Source organism: Loxodonta africana, chromosome 15 (assembly GCF_030014295.1).
Source record: "Loxodonta africana isolate mLoxAfr1 chromosome 15, mLoxAfr1.hap2, whole genome shotgun sequence".
Taxonomy (NCBI): Eukaryota; Metazoa; Chordata; class Mammalia; order Proboscidea; family Elephantidae; genus Loxodonta; species Loxodonta africana.
Window position 1 is genome coordinate 35,984,992 of NC_087356.1, and position 23,992 is coordinate 36,008,983.

The 23,992-nt window shown below is 40.0% G+C and overlaps 1 protein-coding gene across 6 annotated transcripts in view; it reads left to right on the forward strand.

Moving 5' to 3' along the window:
* Positions 1 to 23,992, forward strand: part of CTNNA2 (catenin alpha 2) — a 1,142,650-nt gene that overhangs the window by 800,693 nt on the left and 317,965 nt on the right. For all 6 annotated transcript variants that reach the window (XM_023552816.2, XM_010593677.2, XM_003413708.3 and 3 more), the window contains one exon: positions 14,774 to 14,854. In XM_023552816.2, the coding sequence (XP_023408584.1) occupies positions 14,774 to 14,854 (81 nt within the window). The remainder of the gene's footprint in view (positions 1 to 14,773; positions 14,855 to 23,992) is intronic.

Genomic DNA, 23,992 nt, shown 5'->3' on the forward strand with positions numbered 1-23,992 from the left:
CACTCTGGGGTCACAATTGACGTAAAGGTTTACGTTAGAAGTCTGTCACCAAAGTACTGTATCATCAGAGATGTGTGTTTGGGGATTAATTTGTTTTCCTGGTTTTGTGAATAGATAGTAAATGTTCCTGGGTGATGGCCCAAATGGTTTGTGCACAACTGCTAGCCTGAAGGTTGGCGGTTCAAATCCACCCAGTGGTACCAGGGAAGAAAAGGCCTAGGCATTTGCTTCAACAAAGATTACAGCCTATAAACCCCTGTGGAACAGTTCTATTCTTGGGCTCTCTACACTAAGACCAGCAGTCTCCTTTATCTCTTCGTAAATGGTATCCAACTCTATGGGGTCGTGCTACTGTGCCCTATAGGGTCGCTATGAGTTGGAATCAATTCAATGGCAATGGGTTTGGTTTTTTGGTTTTAACCTTATTTGGGAATGGACTCATTAGCAACTGACAGTGACAACAACATGGATGAATGGTTGAAAAACACTCCCAGCCACCACCCGAAGGCTCTGAGGAAGCTCGGGAGGTCAGGAGTCACCAAAGAAGAATAAAGTCACATCAAAAAATCTCTCCCAATTTCAGCTATTTACCCTCTTTGACCCGCAAAGACTTGTATCCTATAGCTGCTTTACATTTTCACTAGGATCCCATGAATTGGAAAATGTGCACACACTACTGAAAGGCATAAAATGGTAGGATTATAATCTAGGCAAAGGTCTTGTTGTATGTATTTTGTTTTGTTTTGTTTTTTCCCTACAACTGGTCTGGAGAGAATACGATGCACTTCTTAAAATTCTGTGCAGACTTAGCACACTTTCAGTAATAGCCCAACATAAGAAGGAAAAAGATCTAAGTGTCTGGCTGGTTGTGATACACATTCTCAAGTCTCCCCCTTAATAGACACAGTGTACGCTACAGAGAGCAAAGTGTAATTTTAAGAACCTTGTAATTCTTTACAAATTAACACAGCAGATGGTGTTTATGGGAGCCACATAGCGAGGAATATTTGGGACGATGTGAGACATGTGTTCCAGGGTTTTGGCCTGCCTTCTACTTAGTTTAGGTTTTAACTGTCATATTCCAAAAAATTCTATTTGTCTCATGAAGTTTTCATTGGTTCCAAGGGTGAGGAAATTCCTCTAGAGATGGTTTTCTTATGAGGCAGATTCCAATCATTCACAGATAGGGCCCTGACTCACCTAAACTTGAGGAGTGCCTGGTGCGTGCTCCATCATTAAGTGGTGAGAGGCTCCTGAATGTTGGCATTGGTGATGGGGAGCAGTCTGGGTTTCCCTTCTAACTTGGGGATGGGATCCAGGAGCTGAGGAAGAGCCCAAGGCCTGAAGAGCTCCACTCCTGGGGATGGGGGGTTGGGTGGAGGACTGCAGAAAAGGGCCTATAATAAAGCTAGCATCTCTAGATTGGGGCTTATGTATTAGTGCATAAATAGTTTCAATATTTCTTTAGTGTTTTAACTATCTAGTTAATTACAAAGAAAATATTATCCCCTGTTAGTTCCCTCATGGTGATGAGACTTCAAGTGAATAGGATCCTTGCATCTTTTTGCGGGGAGCTTGAGAGGAAGGGTAAGATGCCAACATAGAAACTGGGTGGTGGTGGTGGTAGACAGGACAAGAAGAAGCAGTGGTCCCAACAGGCTTTGGCAAAGAAGAAGAAAAAGAGAGGTCTGAGTTCATTTGGAATCTCTGGTGGCATAGTGGTTAAGTGCTACGGCTGCTAACCAAATGGTCGGCAGTTCAAATCTGCCAGGCGCTCCTTGGAAACTCTGTGGGGCAGTTCTACTCTGTCCTATAGGGCCGTTACGAGTTGGAAGTGACTCCACGGCACTGGGTTTGGTTACTAGGTTTTTGAGTTCATTTGGGCAGGAATGAAGCCCAGACCCTGGCACGTGCAAGGAGATCTCTGCAGGATGTCCTGGGCAGGCAGGAAGCACTTTGTACCACAAAACCATGTGTTTCCTCTGTCCAACGTCACTTATAAAGCCTCCTCACATTCCTTTGCTGTGGGATTGGCAAAACAGAAGGGTCCCTGCATCCTCTGTTTAATGCCTTGCTTTCAGGGCTCTGTTCATTCCTTAGAAGCTCCATTTCATCAAACTCTTTCCTCTTTGGTACTTATGTCCTCAAGCTTGTCTACTTCCATTTTCAACCACTTTGAGAGAAGATTTTGATGAAATTCTTTATTCTTGGTGTGTTTCTTCTTCCAAGGGCATGTAGATCTTAATTATCTGAGTGCATTTCAAAGGCTTTGTCTCTTAGGAATTTCAGTCTTTCATAAGAGAGGTTTTGAGCAGGGAAGGAAGGGAATGAGGGTGGAAAGTGGGCCACATTATTGCTGTACAACTGATGAACACCCAGTTAGCCTTCAATTCCGCCACTCCACAGAAGTACCCCTATGCCAAAGATCTATTTCATGTCATCGTCTCCAACAGCCAGAATACTAATTTCTTTATTCTTTTAATTACATATTGATAATATGTATAACATCTACTCTGTGTAAGGCACTGTGCCAGAAGCTTCAGGGTTTCAGGAAAATAGAATTCTTGAGCTCCTGTACCTCAAACTGGGAAGACGGACATATACCCACTCATGACAAATTTCTGAACAAGACAGGATTATAATAATACATCTCCTCTACTTGTTTTTATATTGCAGTCCATATATTTATATTTGATTTTTATTTGTATGTTAGCTCTAGAGGATGACATCTGAAATGTAATTAACAGCACAAGGACTTTGCACAGTACATAACTGTTGCCTGGTTGGTAATTGTTTATAAAGCACCAGATAAGTAGTAGATTGGCTGCAGACACTCAAGAGAAGGGTATATCCCTCTTAAATGGGAGGGCAGGAAAGATGTGGTGGAGGAATTCCAATATGAGCTGGCCCTTGAGCTATTGATAAATGAAGCACAGGGAGGCCAAGACTTGGAGTTTCTATACAGCCTTACTTTCTATTACTAAGCTTGAATGTTTTCTGATTTCCATGAATGCTCAGCTATTTGACCTCTTTTTGAGAAAAAAAATAAAAATAAAACACACTCCAGGAATCTTTTAGGTGTTGATAGCTTTAACGGTAGCTCAATGGTTTGGGGAATACACACTTAAAAAATGAAATGAAACTTTAAAATTTCATTGGAATTTAAATCACTTACTCCTTAAGGGTATATATGTGTTTGTGTGTGTGTATAAGATCAATGGGAATTTGCACTTTGCCTTGACTACCTTCAGCACAACTGTAAAGATGAAATGGCATTTTTTAGCAGTTCGTTTTAGTTCAGGATCTCTCATAGTCTGAGAAGGAATGTGTAGTTAATTAACCCTGGCTTTTAGCAATCACCCAAGGAGGGGAGGTTGATGAAAAATGTCTTCTGTGCAGACTTGTGTGACAGATAATCACTGAGGACTACACCTGTGTTGATAAAGTAAATCAGGGAGCAAGAATTGTAACATCGCACAGGTGCCAACCACATCCTATGGCTTTGATCAGCAAATTTTAAAGTTGGTAAAATTTATTTTTAGGGTTTCACATTTCCCAAATCACCCATCCCTTTCATGTCTCCTTCCTATTCCCGGATGCCTACTTAGACCATCCACCCTTCCATCTATACACAAATATTTCCTGAGCACTTTTTTATGAGTTTCATACTAAGTCCTCTGAGGGAGAAAACCAAGGCATTCTCCAACTACAAAAAAACATGGCTTCTAATCTACAGCCACGTGGATATTTGTTAAATAACACAAAGTGGTATTTTGTTGTTGTTATTGATAGCTGCCATCCAGTTAGCCTCTGACTCATAAGGAATCCATGCACAATGCAGTGAAACACTACCAGCCCCGAGCCATCCCATGAGCAGTTGCAGATGGGACCGTTGTCATCTGTAGGGTTTTCAGGGGCTGCTATTTGGAAGTGGATAGCCAGGCCTTCTTTCCTAGTCTTTCTTAGACTGGAAGCTTCGAGGACACCTGTTCAGCATCATGACAACACATGAGCCTCCACTGGCGGTAGTCAGGTGGTGGCTGTGCTTAAGGTGTATTGGCCAGGAATTGATCCCTGGTGCCCCACATGGAAAGCAAAAATTCTACCAAGGAATCACTACTGCTCCCTGGTGTATTGTTAACAGCTGCATTATTTGGCACAGAACATAAGTGAATGATGTTGTCGGAGAAAGGAAATCTTCAAGGACTAGATCAGTTTAGGAACACTCCCAAAAGGAGGGGACTCTTGAGCTGTGCCTTGAAGAATGGGTTAAAAACCAAAACCAGTTGCTGTGTAGTCAATTCCAATTTATGATGGTCCCATGTTGGTGAGAGTTGAATTGTGCTCCACAGGGTTTTCAGTGGCTGATTTTTTGTATGTAGATCACCAGGCCTTCCTTCCTAGTCACCTCTGGGTGGGCTTGAACCTCCAACATTTTGGTTAGTAGCCAAGTGCATTAACCATTTGTAGTACCCAGGGAGGATCTTGGTTAAGTTGAATGGTCGAAGGGAGAATTGTCCCTTCCAGGGAAGGACCAACATGAGACTAAAAGAGAAGCAAAAAGATTGTGAGTCAATGAGAAGGAAAAAGTTGATTAGAGATCAATCTAACAGATTGATTAGAGATTATGAAGCCTTAAAATACAGGCCAAATAATTTAGAAGAATGTAAGGATCCAGTAAGAACTAAATAGGAACTGAGGAATATTGAGCTGAGGAAATGAAACCTTGGCCTCAAAATGCTGTACTGAGGATGAGGGAGAGAAATCAACAAAGGATGCTGTGGTATTGAAGATCTACACTGGGGGTGGGTGAGTGTCATGGCAGAGGAATTTGAGGGAAAGCATGAATCCTAGAGTCTTTTTGATTGGCAGATTCTCAGGGCTACCTTCTCACTAGATTTAGGGGAGAAATATACTAGTATTTAGAACTTGGGCAATGACTGGTTCTGGGGAAAACCTCATCAATGAGCCTGGATTCCCTGCCAAGGCCTAAGCTCCCCAGGAAATGCTCAAGTCCTTCCCTCCTCACCACCTTACATTGAAATTATTTTGGCCTGGTATTGGAGCCCTGGTAGCACAAATGGTTAAATGCTTGGCTGCTAACCCAAAAGTTGGCTGTTTGAACCCACCCAGCAGCTCCATGGGAGAGAGACCTGGGGATCTGCTTCCATAAAGATTGTAGCAAAGAAAACCCTATGGGGCAGTTGTACTCTGTCTCATGGGGTTCCTAGGAGTTGGAATCAACTCGATGGCACCAAACAATAAATTTAGTCAGAACTTTTTGGTTGCAAGTGTCAGATATCCAACATCAATAAACCAAGGATTTATTGACTCATGATACCAGGAAATCCACTGATGGATACTTATAACTTCAGGTACAGATGGATTCATTCACTGATTTAATCCAGTTTAAATAAAAATCCAGTTTACTGGATGATTATTATATGACAAAAGACCCCTGGTGACCCAGTGGTTAAGTGCTCAGCTGCTAACTGAAAAGTCAGAAGTTTGAACCCCTCAGCCACTCCCTCTGGAGAAAAGACCTGACAATCTGCTCCAGTAAATGTCATAGTCCAGGAAGCCTTATGAGGCAGTTCCACTCTGTCCTATAGGATCGCTATGAGTGGGAATGAGTAGATGGCACACAGCAATAACAGTATCATTATATGACAGTTATAGCTCTCCAGGCTGGAAGGATAAAGTAATAAGCAAAGCATAGACTATACTGTCATGGAGCTTTATTTTACAAATTAGTATATAATGGAAAAAAAAAAACAAAACACTAGTTACCATCTGGTAGATTCTGACTCATGACCACCCCGTGTGTGTGTCAGAGTAGAACTATGCTCCATAGGGTTTTCAATGGCTGATTTTTCAGAAGTACATTTCCAGACCTTTTTCCCAAGATGCCTCTGGGTGGACTTGAACTTCTAACTTTTTGGTCAGCAGCCAAGCATGTAACGATTTGTGTTACTCAATATTGAATATTGAACATACCACTGAATATTGAATATACTGTGCATGGCCAGAAGAATGAACAAATTTGTCTTGGAAGAAGTACAGCCAGAATGCTCCTTAGAAGCAAGAATGGTAAGACTTCGTCTTTCTCACTTTGGAAATATTATCTGGAAGGACCAATCCTGGGAGAGGGACACCATGCTTGGTACAGCTGAGGTCGGAAGAAAAGAGGAAGACCCTCAACAGGATGGATTGATACAGTGGCTGCAACAATGAGCTCAAATATAGCAATGATTGTGAGGATGACACGGAACTGGGCAGTGTTTCATTGTGTTATACATAAGGCCGCTATGAGTTGGAGCTGACTTGACAGCACCTAACAACACAAACAAAAGTATAATGGAAAATATAATCCAATTTGAATTGACTCCAAAAACTGTTTTCCCTTCCCTTCTATTCCCTTTTCCTAACTCCTCATCCTTTGCCCTTAACTCCTCTCATAATACTTCTGTCCTCTTTTTCTGTCTCCCTTCTTCCCTGCCACCTCTGTCTCTCTTAGCTCTTCTTTTCTCTTTCCAAAGACTACCTAAGTAGCTCAAGGTTTATCTACTATCAGTTTATCCATCCTAGTGTGTGGGAAAAAATACCTCCTTCCTAATAATTCTACCTACATCTCTACAGCTGATGGTCACTGGTTTGGATGGTATCATAACTTTATCCCTTGGCCATGGCACCTTAGTTGAGAGTCAGAAGGAAAAATTGGAGGGCTGTTACTGAAAGAAGGTGGATAGGCTCATTGGCAAGCAAGACTGATCCACTGTGACCTCCCAGACCCAGGACCCAGTCCTTTTCATATCATTGTGTGTGCTGGTGTTTCTCTGCTAATGGGTAGGGCCTGGTTAAAAAAAAAAAAAAAATCAAACCCAATGCCGTTGAGTTGATTCGGACTCATAGTGACCCTGCAGGACAGAGTAGAACTGCCCCATAGGGTTTCTAAAGAGCTGCTGATGGATTTGAACTGCCGACCTTTTGGTTAGCAGCTGTAGCTTTTAACCACTACTCCACCAGGATTTCCAGGGCCTGGTAGTCTCACCAATAATGCAATCCTACGTTACATATTGAATGAGTCTTTCCCTGAAAGTTGATGAAGTCTTGCAGAAAAGTGTCAGATATGCATTTTTACTCCATCGCTTTGTCATCAATTTTTCCCCCTCTGTCTCTACCCCCACCACCAAACCAGGGTCCAAAAAAAGGTGGGTTTTGATTTTGCTACAGTGTCACACCTGTGAACATGGACTTGGCTTGTGGCCACCGCTAAACTTTCATTCATTCTAAGGAGATATTGCCAAGCTTCTTTTCTAAGAGAAATGTCCTTAGCTAGTGAAAAGACAATATTTAGAAAGGCCCACATTCTCAGGTGTGATTTACACATAATATAAAGGTATTATGAAATGTTCATGGTTCTATAAATAATGGTGCTATTTGTAATAAGGATGTGATTTCTATATGTGGGGTTAAAACGAGGTGGGCAACCCTCCAAATATGATAGGCTGACTGCTGGATCAATAGATAATTCGTTCTCCTCCCTCCTGTTGTTTAAATCATAGGTTTAAATGACAGCAAAATGTGTTGGAGACAGAGTGCATGGCACGGTATTGCTTTCTGCCATTCTGATGATTCTGACTTCACTTCTTTCAAATGACAGCAGTTTGAAGACTGGACATTTAATTAGCTCCCCACACATCCAATATCTTAGAGTCACAGCTATACAATATTTTGAAGCTTTCTCATAAATTCAGTCAAGTTTGTAGGTACCGTTGAGGGAAAGGAAGAGAGTGAAAGACATCTGCCTTCCTACAGCCAAGCCCAGGTAGTGATAGCCTGCCCTGAAATGAGTGTGAAACCATGGGTTCAACGGAAGTGTTGGGACGGTAAACTTATATTCGTAGGGCATTCGTGAATAACCTCTTGTGTGGAATTATGCATTCTAGGTGGGTGAGGGGCTAGGATGGGGAACAGCCTGCAAAGAAATATTCAGTCACTCTCAGAAATTTAAAAATCGATAGGCCTTACTTTTCATTTTGTAAATTAGGGAATTGGTATCAGCTGTCTAATATTCATCAAATAATATAAGCACATTGCATATATCTTCAGTATTTCAGAAGAGGTGAGAGGTATTGGCATAGTTCCTTAGTGCTTTTGTAATGAAAATAACACTAGTGGGTGGCTTCAAAGAACAAAAATTTGTTTTCTCACAGTTTAGGAGGCTGAAAGTCTGAATTCAGGGCACCGTCTATAGGGGAAGGCTCTCTCTCTGTCAGTTCTGGGGGAAGATCCTTGTCTCAGCTCCCGTAGCCCCAGAATTCCTCGGTTCCTTGGCAATCTTCTCATGGCACCTGTCTTCCCCAGTCTGTGCTCACTCCTGTCTCTGTGTTTCTGCTGCTCCTTATAACTCAGAAGTGATTAGGTTTCCTGCACACCCTGCACTGTTCTGACCACATTAACATAACTAAGAAAACCCTATTCCCAAATGGGATTCCACCTACAAGCATAGGAGTCAGGGTTCCAACCTGTGTTTTGGGAGAACACAATTCAATCCATAACAAAATTAATATAGTGAAGCAGAAAGGAAGTAAGAGAGAAAGAGAAAGAGAAAGAAAAAGGAAGGAAGAAAAGATTCTCCCCCCAGTAGAGGGGCCTTTATTTCCCAAAGGGTGGTATTAGAAGACAGTGTTGAAATAAAATATTGTGCTTTTTATGAAGACTAATTGTAAAAATCACAGTTTTGATTAATAGTTGCAATTCTTTGGTTTAGGACTACACTGGAAATACAAAGACCTTCTTGAGAATTTCTGATACTTTGGCAAACTGGACTTGAATTTTGAGCCAGAGGACAGGAGATTAAATGAGCTCCTGTAATAATCCAAATCAGGCAATTTCTTCCCTTCTCTCTCATCAGTTCAAGCCAGGGATCTACCACGAATGTGTTTTGTAACACAGTGCTCCAAGACTAACACAAATAAAATTTAAATGCACCTCCCTAGCACACCAGATGGCAGCCAGAAAAGCTGCCTGGAGCAATGTGTGAGAGTCCTCCCGCCTGTCTTCTTTTTTTAATAACAGTATTTATTAAATGGCTACCTCTATTGCAGACTCATTCTCTGCAGCTAAAGATAAGGAAGACAAGTGGGGACCAGGTCTAAGAAAAGTATGCAAGGTCTGTGGACAAAAGTGACGGAGGAAGGACGTGCACCTCAAACTGAGACTTTTTTTGATAGCCTTTCAAAAGAAATGTGTGAAACGCTATAAAATCATCAAATCCTAGAATTTTAGAGATGAAAGGTGGTTTAGACATGGAATTGAAAACAAGCCTGGACTTAGGATCTTGGGGTCCAATTAACACGATAATCAGAATACATGTCATCTCTCTGGACTCGTTGTCCTCATCTTTGAGGGACATGAGGGGGTGGAGAGGGAAAGATAACTAACATTTCTTATGTTACCTCCATTGGGTCAGGAGCTGTGCTAAATATGATACAGGGCCTATCTTTTTTACTGTTCACGGTAATCCCATGAAGCAGGCATTTATCCACATTTTAGAGATGAGGAAGCCTCAACTAATTGCCAAGCCCAGCCTTTTCTGCAATCCCATGGGACCTTCCCTGTAACAGGAAGCATGGTTACAGCTTTTCAATGGTTTTTCTGGCTGCCATATTCCATGGTCCAGTAAGTTATCTCTGGTCTGTTCTTTCTATGGTTGATAAGACTGGAGCCTAGAGAAGCTGCCCAGTTCAACAGGTAGTTAGAAGAGTGTGGTCACACCTGTTTTTTGTTTCCTTCTCTTCAGAAAACCAGTTGCAGTGGAGTTGACTCCAACTCATGGTGACCCATGTGTGTTATAGTAGAACTGGCTCCACAGGGTTTTCAGTGGCTATTTTTCGTAAGGAGACCACCAAGCCTTTCTTCCAAGACACCCCTGGGTGGATTTGAACCTCCAACCTTTGGTTAGCAGGCAAGGGCATTAAGAGTTCGCACCACTGAGGGACTCCTGTGTTCAGCAATGGCGAGACTAAATGGAAGATTGATTTAAGACCACACACTTTTGTTTAACTATTAGATGATGATGCCAAAATGAAAGCTCAGGACCTCTCTCACCTTAGTTTGTTAAACTATTTTTACTTTCTTTGTTGCCGTTGTTGTTTAATAGAAAGTGAAGTCATGAAGGGAGAGTTGGATGAGACTTCTGGTTGATTTCCCAGGAGCTAGAATTTGCTCAAGATGATCAAAAATCCTTAGTTATTTAACAAATATGTCCAAGAGCCTACTATGTAAAAGAAATCGATCTGGAGTTTCTGTCCCCTTAATCTCACCTTTTGAAAATATCTCAGACCACTTGGCTATTTAACATGGCCTGCCCCAAATACCTGAACCCCAGACCCCAAGTCCAGGGTTGTTTTCAGTGCCATGTCTAAACCATCTTCCATCTCTAAAATTCTAGGATTTTGTGATTTTATAGTGTTTCCTTAAAGAGAAATAGCTTTTCCTTTAGAGATTCCAGTTTTGCAAGGTTTTCATGTATTATTTGCCTAAACGGAGAACGTAGAAGTCCAGGTGATCAAAATTAGTTTTTACGTAGTTTTTAAATCGATTCCTTCATTCCTTGCACAGCAAAAATACTTACCTAATCACCTCGAATATTGTTACTGCCTTTTGCTTTTCCCTGCACATTGACATCATGATTGATTTTCCTTTGAACTTTTGAAGAAGAAAGAACATAAATATTATGCTATTCACTCTGCTTATGAGAGAATTCAGACGTAAAGAATGGGGCAAATCATTGGCCGAAGACCACAGGGCCTAATAATGGGGATCTGACACTAGGAGCAGAACTTCTGTCTCTCTCTCTCTCTGTGATTGGCTTTCTGTCTAGTTTAGGCTGATAATTTAAAATGACTTTCACATGCTGACATAGGAGGGCACGGGAAGGTATGGGGCAATGGCTCACCAGTAGAAATCCAAGTGCTAATAGGTTACTGACATTTTGGCTGCACACATACCTTATTAAAACTGGAGCTATAAAAGGGCCAAAGGGTCCAAATTTCCTAAACTTTAGGCCTTACCTTAACACTCCCTAGCCTCCCTAAACAGTGAGAATAAATACAGTACCTGAGTTGACTGCATTTCTGGATTGCCTTTAGCTAAAGACTTGGAATCTGGAAAAACCCAGGATCACAATTATTCCACAAATAGAATCCTGACAGTGCAGCGACATGGAATGCAATGTCACCAGAGAACTTCTGGGCTCACAGAGCAAATGCAGTCAGCAGTAATCACACTATAATGAAGCTCTTATAAGAATAAGATCCCTTGGCATCATGGATAAAAGGCTGGCCTAGGCTACTCACTACTCCCAAAACCCACCTTTCAGCTTCCTGTCTTGGTGCCTTTCTTCTGCCACTACTCCAACCTTTCAAGTGCCCCCCTCCTCCCTATTCAGTTGTACACAGGGCTCAAGGTCCAGCTAATTTCCCCATCCCTAAAAAAAAAAAAAAAAAAAAATTTTTTCTTTTCTGTGAGATTGCCTCAGTTTCCAAAGCTACATCTTCTCCCTCTTTCAAGCAATTCATTGAGCCCTTAGCCTGCTAGTCTCTCTAGCACAGCTGTTGGTATTATTTGCCTTGTTTTCTGGTCTACTCACCTGGACTCCTCGAGTGTGAGGACTGTGGTTCTCATGTTTGTGTGCTCCCCACAGTGTCCAACAGGATACCTCACGTCTAAGGGTTATGCATTTTACAATTATAGCTTATTGATGCCAGAGGATTTAGAGTGCCCATGTTAATGTCTCAATGTCTTGTCTTCCCACATGTGTCTGTAACAACCTCAGTTATAAACTTGGTTACCTTTGCAGGTGGGGTTGCCAGATTTAGCACATGAAAATACAGGATAGTCATTAAATTTGAATTTCAGATAATAAATGTATATATATAGAGAGAGAGAGACAGACAGAGAAAGAGTATAAATACATCCCAATATTTTTAGGGTTTAAAATTACTTTATTTTCTTCACCCTAATCCTGGCACTGTCGGATCCGGTCCTTATTTAAAATTTTGTTATTTTGTTCACCATGGATTTTTTTTCCATAATTTTTTATTGTTTTTTAATACTGCATTAAAATATGGTTTATCTTGGTTTTGTGCCCCCTTAAATTTCACTACTGAGGCAAATGTCTCATTTGCTTTACCCTCCTCTGGGGCACACTCTATCCTCAATTTTCTCATGTGTAAAATGGCCATAATGGTATGCTAACAGCAGGATGCAGTGAGCACAAGGCCTGGCACTCAGTGATTATGTTGTATATTCACACTGGTTGGAATTTTTTTTACATTGAAGAGTTCAGTGACTCGTTTCCTTTCGTCCTATTGTTATTGTTGGCTGCTGTTGAGTTGGCTCCAACTCATGACAACCCCACGTATAACAGAATGAAATGTTGCCCGGACCTGTGCCATCTTCACAGCTATTGGTTATAATCAGGCCACTTCTTTGGGACCTGTGTGTTTTGAGTACCTCCCTATACGTAAGGCTCATCTTTCAGCACTATATTGGACAATATTCTGTTGTGACCCATAGGGCTTTCATTGACTGATTTTTGGAAGTAGATCACCAGGCCTTTCTTCTAGTCTGTTTTAGTCTGGAAGCTCTGTTGAAATCTGTTCACCATGGGTGACCCTGATAGTATTCGAAATATTGGTTGTATAGCTTCCAGCATCATAGTAACATACAAGCCATGACGGTATGACGAATTGGTAGATGAGTGGTGGCCTTCTGTCATAGCCACATTTTAATCCAAATTCATGAGCAAGTATGGCTTCTGTTTAAAAAACTAAGTTTTATTACTCTTATAAATAGAAAGGGCATAGGAATTCTGTGGTTCTCAGAATCAGAATGATCCAAAATCCAACAACCCATTGCTATCGAGTCAATTCCATCTGATAGCTACCCTATAAGACAGAGTAGAACTGCCCTGTAGGATTTCCAAGGCTGTACATCTTCATGAGAGCAGACTGCTGCATCTTTCTTCCACTGAGAGGCTAGTGGGTTAGAACCGCCAACCTTTTGTTTAACACCCCTGTGCCAGCAGGGCTCCTCCATCATGGCCCACATCTCCACAAAAGTGCCCTTCATTTCTGTGACAGACATCCTATTTGCAAGGAGAAAAGCAAGAGTAAAGAACAGACTCTGGCTGCTGAGCTTGGGGCACACCTGAATATGAAAAGCCTCCAAGCACAGAAGCCATACTTGCTCTTCCATCAGGTTCTCTCCAGTGACAAAACAGTGCAATGTTCTTCTCCATGTACTTTAGTTTCCATGGAGCTGTTTGTGTGCCAATATTTCAAAGTTGTAAAATATTAGTCACATTCTTTTAAGGTCTTTCCTACTTACACTCTCAGTGTAGAGATGAAAATGACCAGCGGGTAAGTTTAGGGACTGTGAAAGGATGATGGGGATTTGTGGGATTTTAGATGATTAGAAATACGCACATATATGTCTTGGTTTGGACTTTCAATGGAAACACTATAGGTCTATGCGTTAGATATTCAGAAAAAAAAAATGATTAAGCAAGAGTTGTGAAGAGCCATCACTTTAAACCCACTGTGTAGATCTGATGTGTATGTATCAGTTTTATATATTCAGATTTTTGTCATTGAAAGAGAACATTTGCAAACTTGTTGGAAATTTACGGATTCACAAATCATGACATTCCATTAGACTCAACTGATGACCTGCAATACCATTTCATCACATACACAAGTAGCTGTGGAGACCATGATTTTGCAAAGACTGGGATTGGAACATGAATAGGCCTGCCTCTAGGACTACAAATCAATCAATGTGTAGTGTGTTTGATTAAAAGTTTAGATACTTTAAGAGATTTGACAAAGCTTTTGAAAACTCTTTTCTCTTAAAAGGGAGATAATGTCATCCATAAATTTTTGTAATTTTTTTTTTTTTTAATCTGTTGGGAATCTTGTTCTAAAAAGACAGTGGATATTGCATTTTGTTTGACTTTGATTTTTTCTGCAGCCACCAAAATATAAAGGAAAAAAGGAATTATTTAGTGAAACTTCCTAGTAAATTTATTAATTCCTAATACATTTATTAAAGATGGTTTTTTTCCCTATATCTCTGTCTGTTTCAGTCATAAGGGAAATTTTCCTTACCATCTCAAGCTGTGGGTGGCTTATTATCATGTTCAGCATTCGACTGCTTGAGAGAACAGAGGTTAGAAACGCTGTATTTTCCAGTTAAGCATCTCTTTGGATTTGGGTACTGAAGTTGCAATACAGTATATGATGTATTCGTATAAAATTCCAAATTCTGGTGATTTACCTTCAATTTCTATTTCATTTTTATTCTTCTCAATTATCTTCTATTCAACACAGTTGTGCTTACATAATAAAGAAGCATGAACCATTTGTATTTGAAGGCAAAAACAAAGCATCCTTGATGTGTTTACTTAACAGCTAAACGTCTGGAAAAGAGAAGAAAATTTAGATTTGCATGGAGTTGAATATGGACATATTTGTAACCTTTCTCAGTGTACTGATTTTTGTCAGTTTTTATTTTTATTTGGGAGAAAAGTAGCATTAGAGCCAAATTATGTTCACTGCGTATAGAAAATAATCCCCTGCCTTTTTTTTTTGGGGGGGGGGTATGAACTCTACAACTCAAGTATGTTCTTGAATTGTTTTTTCAACTTTTAATGTTTCTACCATTTAATTTTCTAAACCAGAAATGATTTCTCTTTTCTTAATAGACTGGAAGGAAAGAAAAAGGAGATCCTCTAAACATTGCAATTGATAAGATGACCAAGAAAACAAGAGATCTAAGGAGACAGGTACTGTTTTCTATTTTTACTTTAAGTGCATGGTTATTAGTACTAGTTTCAAAGAATGTCCCTTTTTTCAGGGTGCCTTCTTAGAACTGACATTCAGGCTGCCATTTTTTATAACTTCAAAACACACAGAGAAATATTTTATCAGCAAGGTGGAGGTTCTGATGAAGTCTTGGCTGCTAAGTAAGGAGTTGTAGCAACCACAAGGTGTATGAGGATGGCAACAACCCTTGAACAGAATTAAAAAAAAAAAAAAAGATCATTGGATAGGGCCCCCTTTTGCCTTGAGAATGCTGGATGATACTAGGAAATGTTGGCTTGGGTGACATTTGCCTTACCTTACTTTATGTTTCTATGGTGAGCTCTACTTTCTTGGATAGTGTACTTTCTCTTGGAGAGATAACGGCATCCGTTAGGTTTCTCCTGGGAGATAGCCTGTATCATACTGGTGGATTTTTTATATGTCCATCTCATTGATTACGTATTGATTAGCAAGGTGCCTGGGCAAGAATGGGCAATGGACATCTCAGAAATGATTTGAATGAGAAGAAGAAACCGAATCTAACTATTGCTGAGGAGCTTCTGTGCTGCCTTCAGGATATCACCTGTGTGTGTAGACACACTTGAGCTAACATCCTCTAGAAGAGATCACAGTTAGTTCTGGAATACGATGACTCTAGTTTGACTGCCCAGCTAACAAGCCCTTTTAGGGAAAGTATTTTCTTTTTATTTTACTTTGAAATAAGGAAGAATAAAACATTCTGTCCTCTTAGGCATTATTAATACCAGTAGATACATGGCCGGATACACCTGTCCTTGCTCTCTTAGACTCATATGTCTATGCAAAGACCTCCTTGATATGAGATGTTATGGGTAGTAGAAATGAGGATTGAGGTTAATGGGAAACATTTAATCAGATGTCTGGAATTCTGGGTTTCAGTTCTGGCTCTGCCAACTAAGCTGGCAGTATGACTGTGTGTCCATCACCTCTTGTTTTCTTGTCTATAAAATCAAAGAAGAAAACTATCTGTAAGCTGTCTTTGAGCTGTATAAGGTTGTATGAGTTCATTCATTTCCTATGCTAGAGGTTCTCATGCCTGATAATCACAGACTTTAAAAACAGTGGGAGGACATCTTCTCCAAGGCTTGCCTTTGGCTAGATTGTGAACCAGACAGATTGTTCAAACTGGGTCCTCTCACCTCCTCACCTCTCACCCCATTCTTAGTAGGTATCATTCTTTCACATCCAGGAGCTCTCTCCACTATAGTAATAGTTTTCTGACTTATTAGGAAGGAATGGATAAAGTAATCTTTTACTCTGTTGTTACAATTCCCAGAGAAGTATACCTCTCTTGAATTGATTAAAAAAAAAAAATTACAGTGGTGAAATTCTAGATTGGAATTTATGGTGGAATTTTGAATGCTTTGGTGACAAGCTCCTTGAAAAGCTCCCTTTAGGATGGCACTGGAAGGAGTATGTCCTCCCCCGAAATCATTTCATGCATAGTATATGTTTTTCTTCTTCTCACCTTTCCCAAAGATACAGAAGAATAAGAATAAAAGGAGAATTGTTTCATGGTTTAAATATCCAGCAGTTATGGCATAATTTTATACCACATTCCTGAATTTGGTTTGGATGTCTTTCTCTTCCCCAATCTGCTTCTCTAGAACTAAGATGGTTCCCATCTGTCAGTTCTATCCCTACCCATATGTTAGGGTATTTTTGTCTTTCTTCCCATCTCTTATGTCTCCCCATGTACACCTGTAGTGGTACAAAAAGTGTCTCTGATCTAAATTGAAGCCACCTAGCACTTGTGCAGATGGAACATGCAAGGACTCTAATTTACTTGGCTCAGGTACAGCCTCGGCTTAGATTTAGGGAGCTAGTTAATTGGTTTAACAAGGTTTTACCTGAGTTTCTGATGCTAGCTATGCAAGAGGGGCGTAGTGAATGCTCACGGTTCAAAAGAGTGTTTCTATCTTGCTGAGACACCGCCTGTTCTTTCAGTTACAGAAAATCTTTTGTTATAACAAATTCTAAATAAGAACCCTCAGTTATCCATGTCCACTTCCCTGCACACATGTGTTTCTTTATACACTATTTAGAGAAATCAAATAACATGGGAGGAAAAAAGCTACAATTAAAGATTATAGTTAAAAAAGAAGAAAGATTTCTATTAATTTTCATGAGTTTCCACGTCTTCGTTTTCCTGCTCTTCCTCATAGCCCTTAGTTTGGGCAGTGTTCTTCAGAAGGGTGACCCCGGAGGCTTGCAAAGTTCCAGCACCAAATTAAAAAAAAAAAATACAGTTAATTACGGTCATTAACTTGGACTTCCCTTGTGAAAGAAAGGAGACAAGTGTTTCTAGATACTTAAACAAAAATGGAGAGTGATTGAATAAAAAAGGATTTCTGAATTTACTAGAATTTTTAAGTAAGTAGAACCCCATCTATTGGGCAGCATATCCCAAGAAACTGGGAAGCCCTAAATTGTGAAAAAAAAGTTGAAAGAACCCTCAGGCACATTGGCATAGGTCTATATTGCCATTTAAACCCATGACAGTGCGCAGTGGCAGGGCACAATCCTCTTAGGAGTGGTTTGCCTAGAATTAAAAATGGATTTGGGGGAACATAACTGCCAGCTTTAAGCATTATGTTCTAATTTTAGAGCTTTGGGGACAGTATGCCCCACGTCTGAGCTGTTGTCACTGCTGTGGTTCTGGAATCAGACCACTGTGCAAACGAGAGCTTTTGGCTGACTCCCTGCCTGGGCGCCTAGTGGTCCACATTGTCTACTATCTCGTAGAGAGGACCCAGTCAATGTCTGCCAGCTGCCCCTCTAGGTCCCCTCCTATGAGCCATCTATTCTAGGCGTGGCCTCCTAATTTTTCATACACTTACAGGGAAGCTGACTTATTCTGGTTATTATTTTGGTCTTGTTGTTATTATTGTGTGGTGTCGAGTTAATTCCAACTCATAGCCACCTTATAGGTTTTCCAAAGCTGTAATCTTCATGGAAGCAGATTGCCACGTCTTTCTCCCACTGAGCATCTGGTGGGTTCGAACTGCTGACCTTTTGGCTAGCAGCTGAGCGCTGAACCACTGTGCCACCAGGGCTCCTTATTTTGGTCTTACTAAAGTTAAAAAATTAAAACTAAAATTAAAAAATAAAGTTAAATAAAACTAATAAAGGTTTCTCTCTCTCTCTCCTAGTTGATAAGCAAATCAGGACCCAAAGCTTCTTACAAGAATCAAATAAATAAAAATCATAATATTAGGGTGTTTCTATCCTTAGTGAATCCCTCACTGCCAAAATCAATTAAGGGCTTTCTTTTTATCCCTTCACCCCAATGGCAATCACAATGGTTCCAGCAATGAGATTCACTGATGGTCGACTTGACAGACGTCTCAATTTCTATTAAGATAAAAAAAAAAAAAAAAAAATTTTTTTCAAACAGAAGGCAAAAAACATGTTTTAAAGATTTTACATCTGGGTAAGTGCTTAAATAAAATGGTGATATAGCAAGAGATTAAAAACAAGCAAGCAAAACACGTTACAGGATGGTATATTTAAATATTGATTCATCGAGTTTCTGCCTCCAGACAGAACTACAGAAATAAGTACAAAGAGTTCCCACAGTGGTCCCCTTTGTGACCCAGCTCTTTGTATAAGAACCATGGCTGAAGGTGTATGGCCATCATCAAAAACTTGTAAAATCATTATCCACAAAATGTAGACTAAATCATAGTGGAAATGTATTGATCCCTTACAATGTGCCAGGCACTGTTGTGTGTTCTCTAAACGTACTGACTTCATTTATTCCTCACACCAGCTCTATGAGATGGAAAAGATTATCACCGTTCCCATTTTACAGATGAGGTACATAAAGTAAAGCAACAGTCCCAAGACCACAAAGTGTGGGGACCCATGGGGGTTTCCAGCCCAGGCAATCTGGCTGTAGAGTTTTTGCTCAAAACCCCCACCCCATCCTGCCTATGTAAGTGGGTCATTTGTATACTAGTGTCCTTTGGGGGATGCAGTTGAGGAAGAAGAACCAAAACCAAACCCATTGCCATTGATTCAATTCTACTTATAGTGATCCTATAGGATGGAGTGAAACTGCCCCATAGTGTTTCCAAGGCTGTAAATTTTTATGGAAGCAGACTGCCACATCTTTCTCCTACAGAGTGGCTGGTAGGCTCAAACCGCCAATCTTTTGGTTAGCAGCCAAGTGCTTAACCCACTGTGCCACCAGGGCTCCTCTGAGAAAGAAGAGTTTGCATAAAATTATGCATCTTCTTTATGGTTTTCCACATTACTTCCATCACTCTAAGATTTGGGAGTGGGTGATATGAACACACAGAAGACAGAAAAAAAAAAAGTCTATAGTGGCTGTTGGATGTGGAGTAGATAGTGGCTGTCAGAAATATGGTTCTTATTTGTGGTGTTATATCGTCTCCCCAGTCTCCAGCTGTTATGGTTCACTGGATCCTCCTTTGAAAAAGTGCTATTATGTTTAGGTATCTGGCTTCTCAAAGCATGAATTATACATGTTCAAAACATTTACAGAAAAAAGAAATTTTAAGGCATTCAATTCTTTTTCTAGCATCTGCCCATGTTGGGGGCAATTATTTTTAGATCCCATGGTAAGAAAACATTTTAAAATAATATGTTTCTGGACTTGAATCTGCTTTTCCTCATAAGAACATGAGGCTATCTGTACAACTACAACAAAAAATAATCATAAAATAAAATATTGATTTTCCCAAAATGTCAAGATTTATATTGTTACTATTGAAACCCTATGTCAAAGCTAATTAGCCCTGGGATTTGTCCCCTAGGTCAGATTGCCACACTGCTATAGAAGCATAGAGATTAGAAAGTGATTTTACAGTAAATGACATTGGAAATATTGAACATAAGCAACTTAAAAGACAACGGAAATGAAATGGGATCAGGAACCCCAGAGAGCAGAATAAAAAATGCTGGGAGGAGAGAGTTCAAGACCACTATGAAAGGCCGTTATTTAGATATGTCCCTTGATCATGGGTTATATATTCAACCACCTCTATCTTAGGAAAATCCTGATACAATAGCCCTGAATGTCAGACCACCACACACTTATTTATCTCCTGGAAAACAGAAGGCCAAGTTCCAGGACATGATTTCATCAGTTGGAAATAGTTCTTGAAATATCACAATGGACAAACTCTTCCCTTGTCAAGACTGTTCAATCCATGAACTAGTTTAATTTATTCCTGTGAGCCAACATTATGGTCAACTATTCACACATTAATGCAAGCCTGGAGAGTACACCAGGTATGACCTATCCCAGGAGCAAGTCTAGAGCACAACATAAAGTTTAGTGATTTGATCAACATTGGTTAATCATGTAGCATAATATAGTGAGCAGAGGGCTCTATAACATAGGTATGAATAGAAAAAAAAATCTCAATTAAGTGGAAGCTTCACAAGTCAAGGAACATACAGACAAAGCAATAGAGGAACTTAAGAAGATTTAAAAAAAAAAAAAGATTATAGAAGAGCATAATGACAAATTTAACAGGCTGCAAGAATCAATCAAGAGACAACAAACAGAAATCCAGAAGATTAACAATAAAATTTCAGAATTAGTTCAATAGAAAGCCATAGGAGCAGAATTGAGGTAATGGAAGTCAGAATTAGTGAGACTGAAGATAAAGCACTCGACACTAATTTGAGGAAAAATCAGATAAAAGAATTTAATAAAAAATAAAGAAACCCTAAGAATTATGTGGGACTCTATCAAGAGGAATAACCAACAAGTGATTGCCATACCAGAACAGGGGGGTGGGGGAGGGGGCAGATAACAGCAAATACAGAGAGAATTGTTGAAGATTTGTTAGCAGAAATCTTCCCTGATATCATGAAAAATAAGAAGACATCCAAGATGCTCATTGAACTGTACACAAGGTAGATCCTAAAAGAAAGTCACCAAGACATATTATAATCAAACTTGCCAAAATCAAAGATAAAGAGAGAATTTTAAGAGTGCCTATGATAAACGAAAAGTCATCTACAAGGGTGAGTCAATAAGACTAAACTCAGACTACTCAGCAGAAACTATTCAGAGAAGAAGACAATGAGATGACATATATAAAGCCATGAAAGAAAAAAATTGCTAGCCAAGAATTATATACCCAGCAAAACTGTCTTTCAAATAGGATGGCAAAATTAGGACATTTCCAGATAAAAGGAAGTTTAGGGAATTTGCAAAAACCAAATCAAAATTACAAGAAATACTAAAAGGAGTCTTCCAGTCAGAAAATTAATAACATCAAATTACAACCTAAAACTACAGCACAGGACAGAGCAACCAGATATAAACCCTAATAGGGAAGTCACAAAAATAGATCAAAGCTAAAAAACTGAGAATCGGGAAACAGAGACATCAATATGTAAAAGGTGACAACATTAAAACAAAAAAGAGGGACTAAAAAATGTAGTCATAGATCTTTCATATGGAGAGGAAGTCAAGGCAATATAACAATTTATAAGTTTGGTTTAAACTTAGAAAAATAGGGGTAAACATTAAGGTAACCACAAAGGAAACTAACAATCCTACACGTTAAAATAAAAAAAACAAGAAAAAACTAAAGACTCAGCAAATACAAAATCAACAACAATGGAAAAGGTGAAAAGAAAATATGTAAGTGGAAGCTTCAACTAATAATTTGTTCCCTTATGCTAATTTCTCTAAGCCCTGATGGCTCAAGAAAAGGGGGGAAGTAGCAAATAGCTAAGACTGGATCCCAAAACCTGTTCCAGAGAATCTTCACATTTGGTCCATGGCTCCTCTTGTTCTATGCAATGAGAATGCCATTAAGAATCCTGATTCTGAGACTAGAAGATTCACTATAGGATTATAAATAATAATAATAAAAGAACCACATTTTCCAGAATGAAAGCAAGAAAATTAGTAATATTTTCAAGAATGATGATTTAAGCAATAAGGATTTTTTTTTTTTTTTTCAGACTGCCCTTTCATCTTAACAGAACATGCATTTCAGAACACCTATCCTGGTTAAGTGAGGATGGCCCATATTCATTGTTGGAGGCAATGCTTAGGCTGGGATTTCTTATCCAAATCTGTCACTGAAAAGGAGATAATTTTAAAATGTGTTGTCCAAAAGTCTGCCACTATGGCCTGAATTGAGATGTTTCTCAAGCTGAATACAGCAGCTAATCGCCTTGATTCTGACCGAGTGCACTCACTGGATCATGACAGTCAGCTTTATGGCCAAATATATCTGTTCTATTTGACCCCTCCTTGCAGAAGGTCACCTTTTATTACCTGAAAAGACTTCTGGCATCAGCTTTCCCAGGGGAAATTTCCAACAGGACTGCTGATATTTCTTTATTTCTCCCTGTTTCCTGAGAAGACTGGATAAATCTGAAATTTAGAAAGTGAGTCATCTTCCTGCAGACTCTGCCCCTTCTGCTGTCACCACCAGCCCTGGTGCAAGCCCATTTGCTCTAGGAATTCATTACTTTGTGCCTTCCTCACTCCCATGAATGCTACTTCTGATGACTGAGGGAATTCAACATCACCCTCTGTGGGGTAGAAAATTGTGAAGAAGGTGACGTTGCTTATATTCCTGTACTCACATTACTTGCCTTGACCCATCTTGGTCTTCTTTCTTGGCTGAATGAAGTTTCCAGGGTACGTCAAATTCAAACCCTGCCACCTTCTCCCACCCCACACAAATGTTTGTTCCCCACTGTGATTAACTTCTTCCAGGCAACTTCTCTCTTTATCATTTCTTAAATCCCCATCAGTCATGCAGTCCACTTGATCCCACCTCCTACATGCATTTCCGTTTCATCTTCTGCACCCCCACTGGCACTGCTTAATTGGTCTTCACAAAAATAGTGGCCTCAACCTCATAACCAGTCTCCCTGACAGCAGCACCTCTGCCTTTAGCTCACTGTAGCCGCAGCTGAGAAAAGCCGATAAGCCAGCCTTTACATATCTTCAGGTCCCTGGGTGGTACAAGCCCCTTGCACTCAATGACTAACTTAAAGGTTGGCAGTTTGACCCCACACAGTGGTGACATGGAAGAAAGTCCTGGAGATCTGCTTCTATAAAGATTACAGTCAGGAAAATCCCGTGGAGCAGTTCTACTCTGTAACACATGGGGTTGCCATGAGTCAGGATTGACCCAACAGCAGTGGGTCCATAACCTCGTGTCTTTGCTTTTGCTGTTTCTTCTGCCTGGAAAGCCTTTTCCTTTTCTTTTATTCTTCAGAAAAATTCACAGATTTCCTACAGAGCTCAGCTTAAATGTCACTTTATTGTCATAACGTTATCAAATTCCTGTAAACAGGATCTATCCAATAGGCTTTAGAGCATTTAAAAATATCTCTATTATGACATTTTTTGCAGTGGATTTAGGGCATCTGTGTGTTTTTGCCTGTGCCTCTGTTCTATTGTTCTTTGTTTCTTCAGTGCCCGAGATAGTGTCAGCCTGCACCAGATGTGTTGAAGAATCCCCTTTGTGTAGCTACCACCCTACTCAGGAATACCCCAATCATCAACTTCCCTCCCTTCTAGACATAGAAGTCACTGACTCCAGTTTTTCAGAAGCAATTTGCTAATCTCAAAAGTTCATTTGTGCTATAATAATATTGTCCATCTCCACCTTTAGAGAGGGCTTTTATGTCTTAACCCAGTGGTTCCCTGTTGCTGGGCTGGCTTTAGAAGACTCAGCGCAAGAATCTATTAGAACCGAAATACATGGCTCCATCTTGGGAGATTCTGATACCTTAAAATCAGTATCCTAACAAGTTTTCCAGACCATTTCTGATGCTCTCACAAGTTTGAATTGCACTGCCTTTGATTCTGATGCTGAGAACTTTCAGACCCCATCATAGTCCCTTGGGGGATGTATTTGAAAATCTGTGAGACAATTCACCCGTTTGGTCTCTAATGCACTTGGCTACAAACCAAAAAAAGTTGGAGGTCCAAGTCTACCTAGAGGCACCTTGAAAGAAAGGCCTGGTGATCTACTTCCAAAAAACCAGTCTTTGAAAACCCTATGGAACACAGTTCTACTCTGACACACATTGAGTCACCATGAGTGAGAGTCAACTGAACGGCA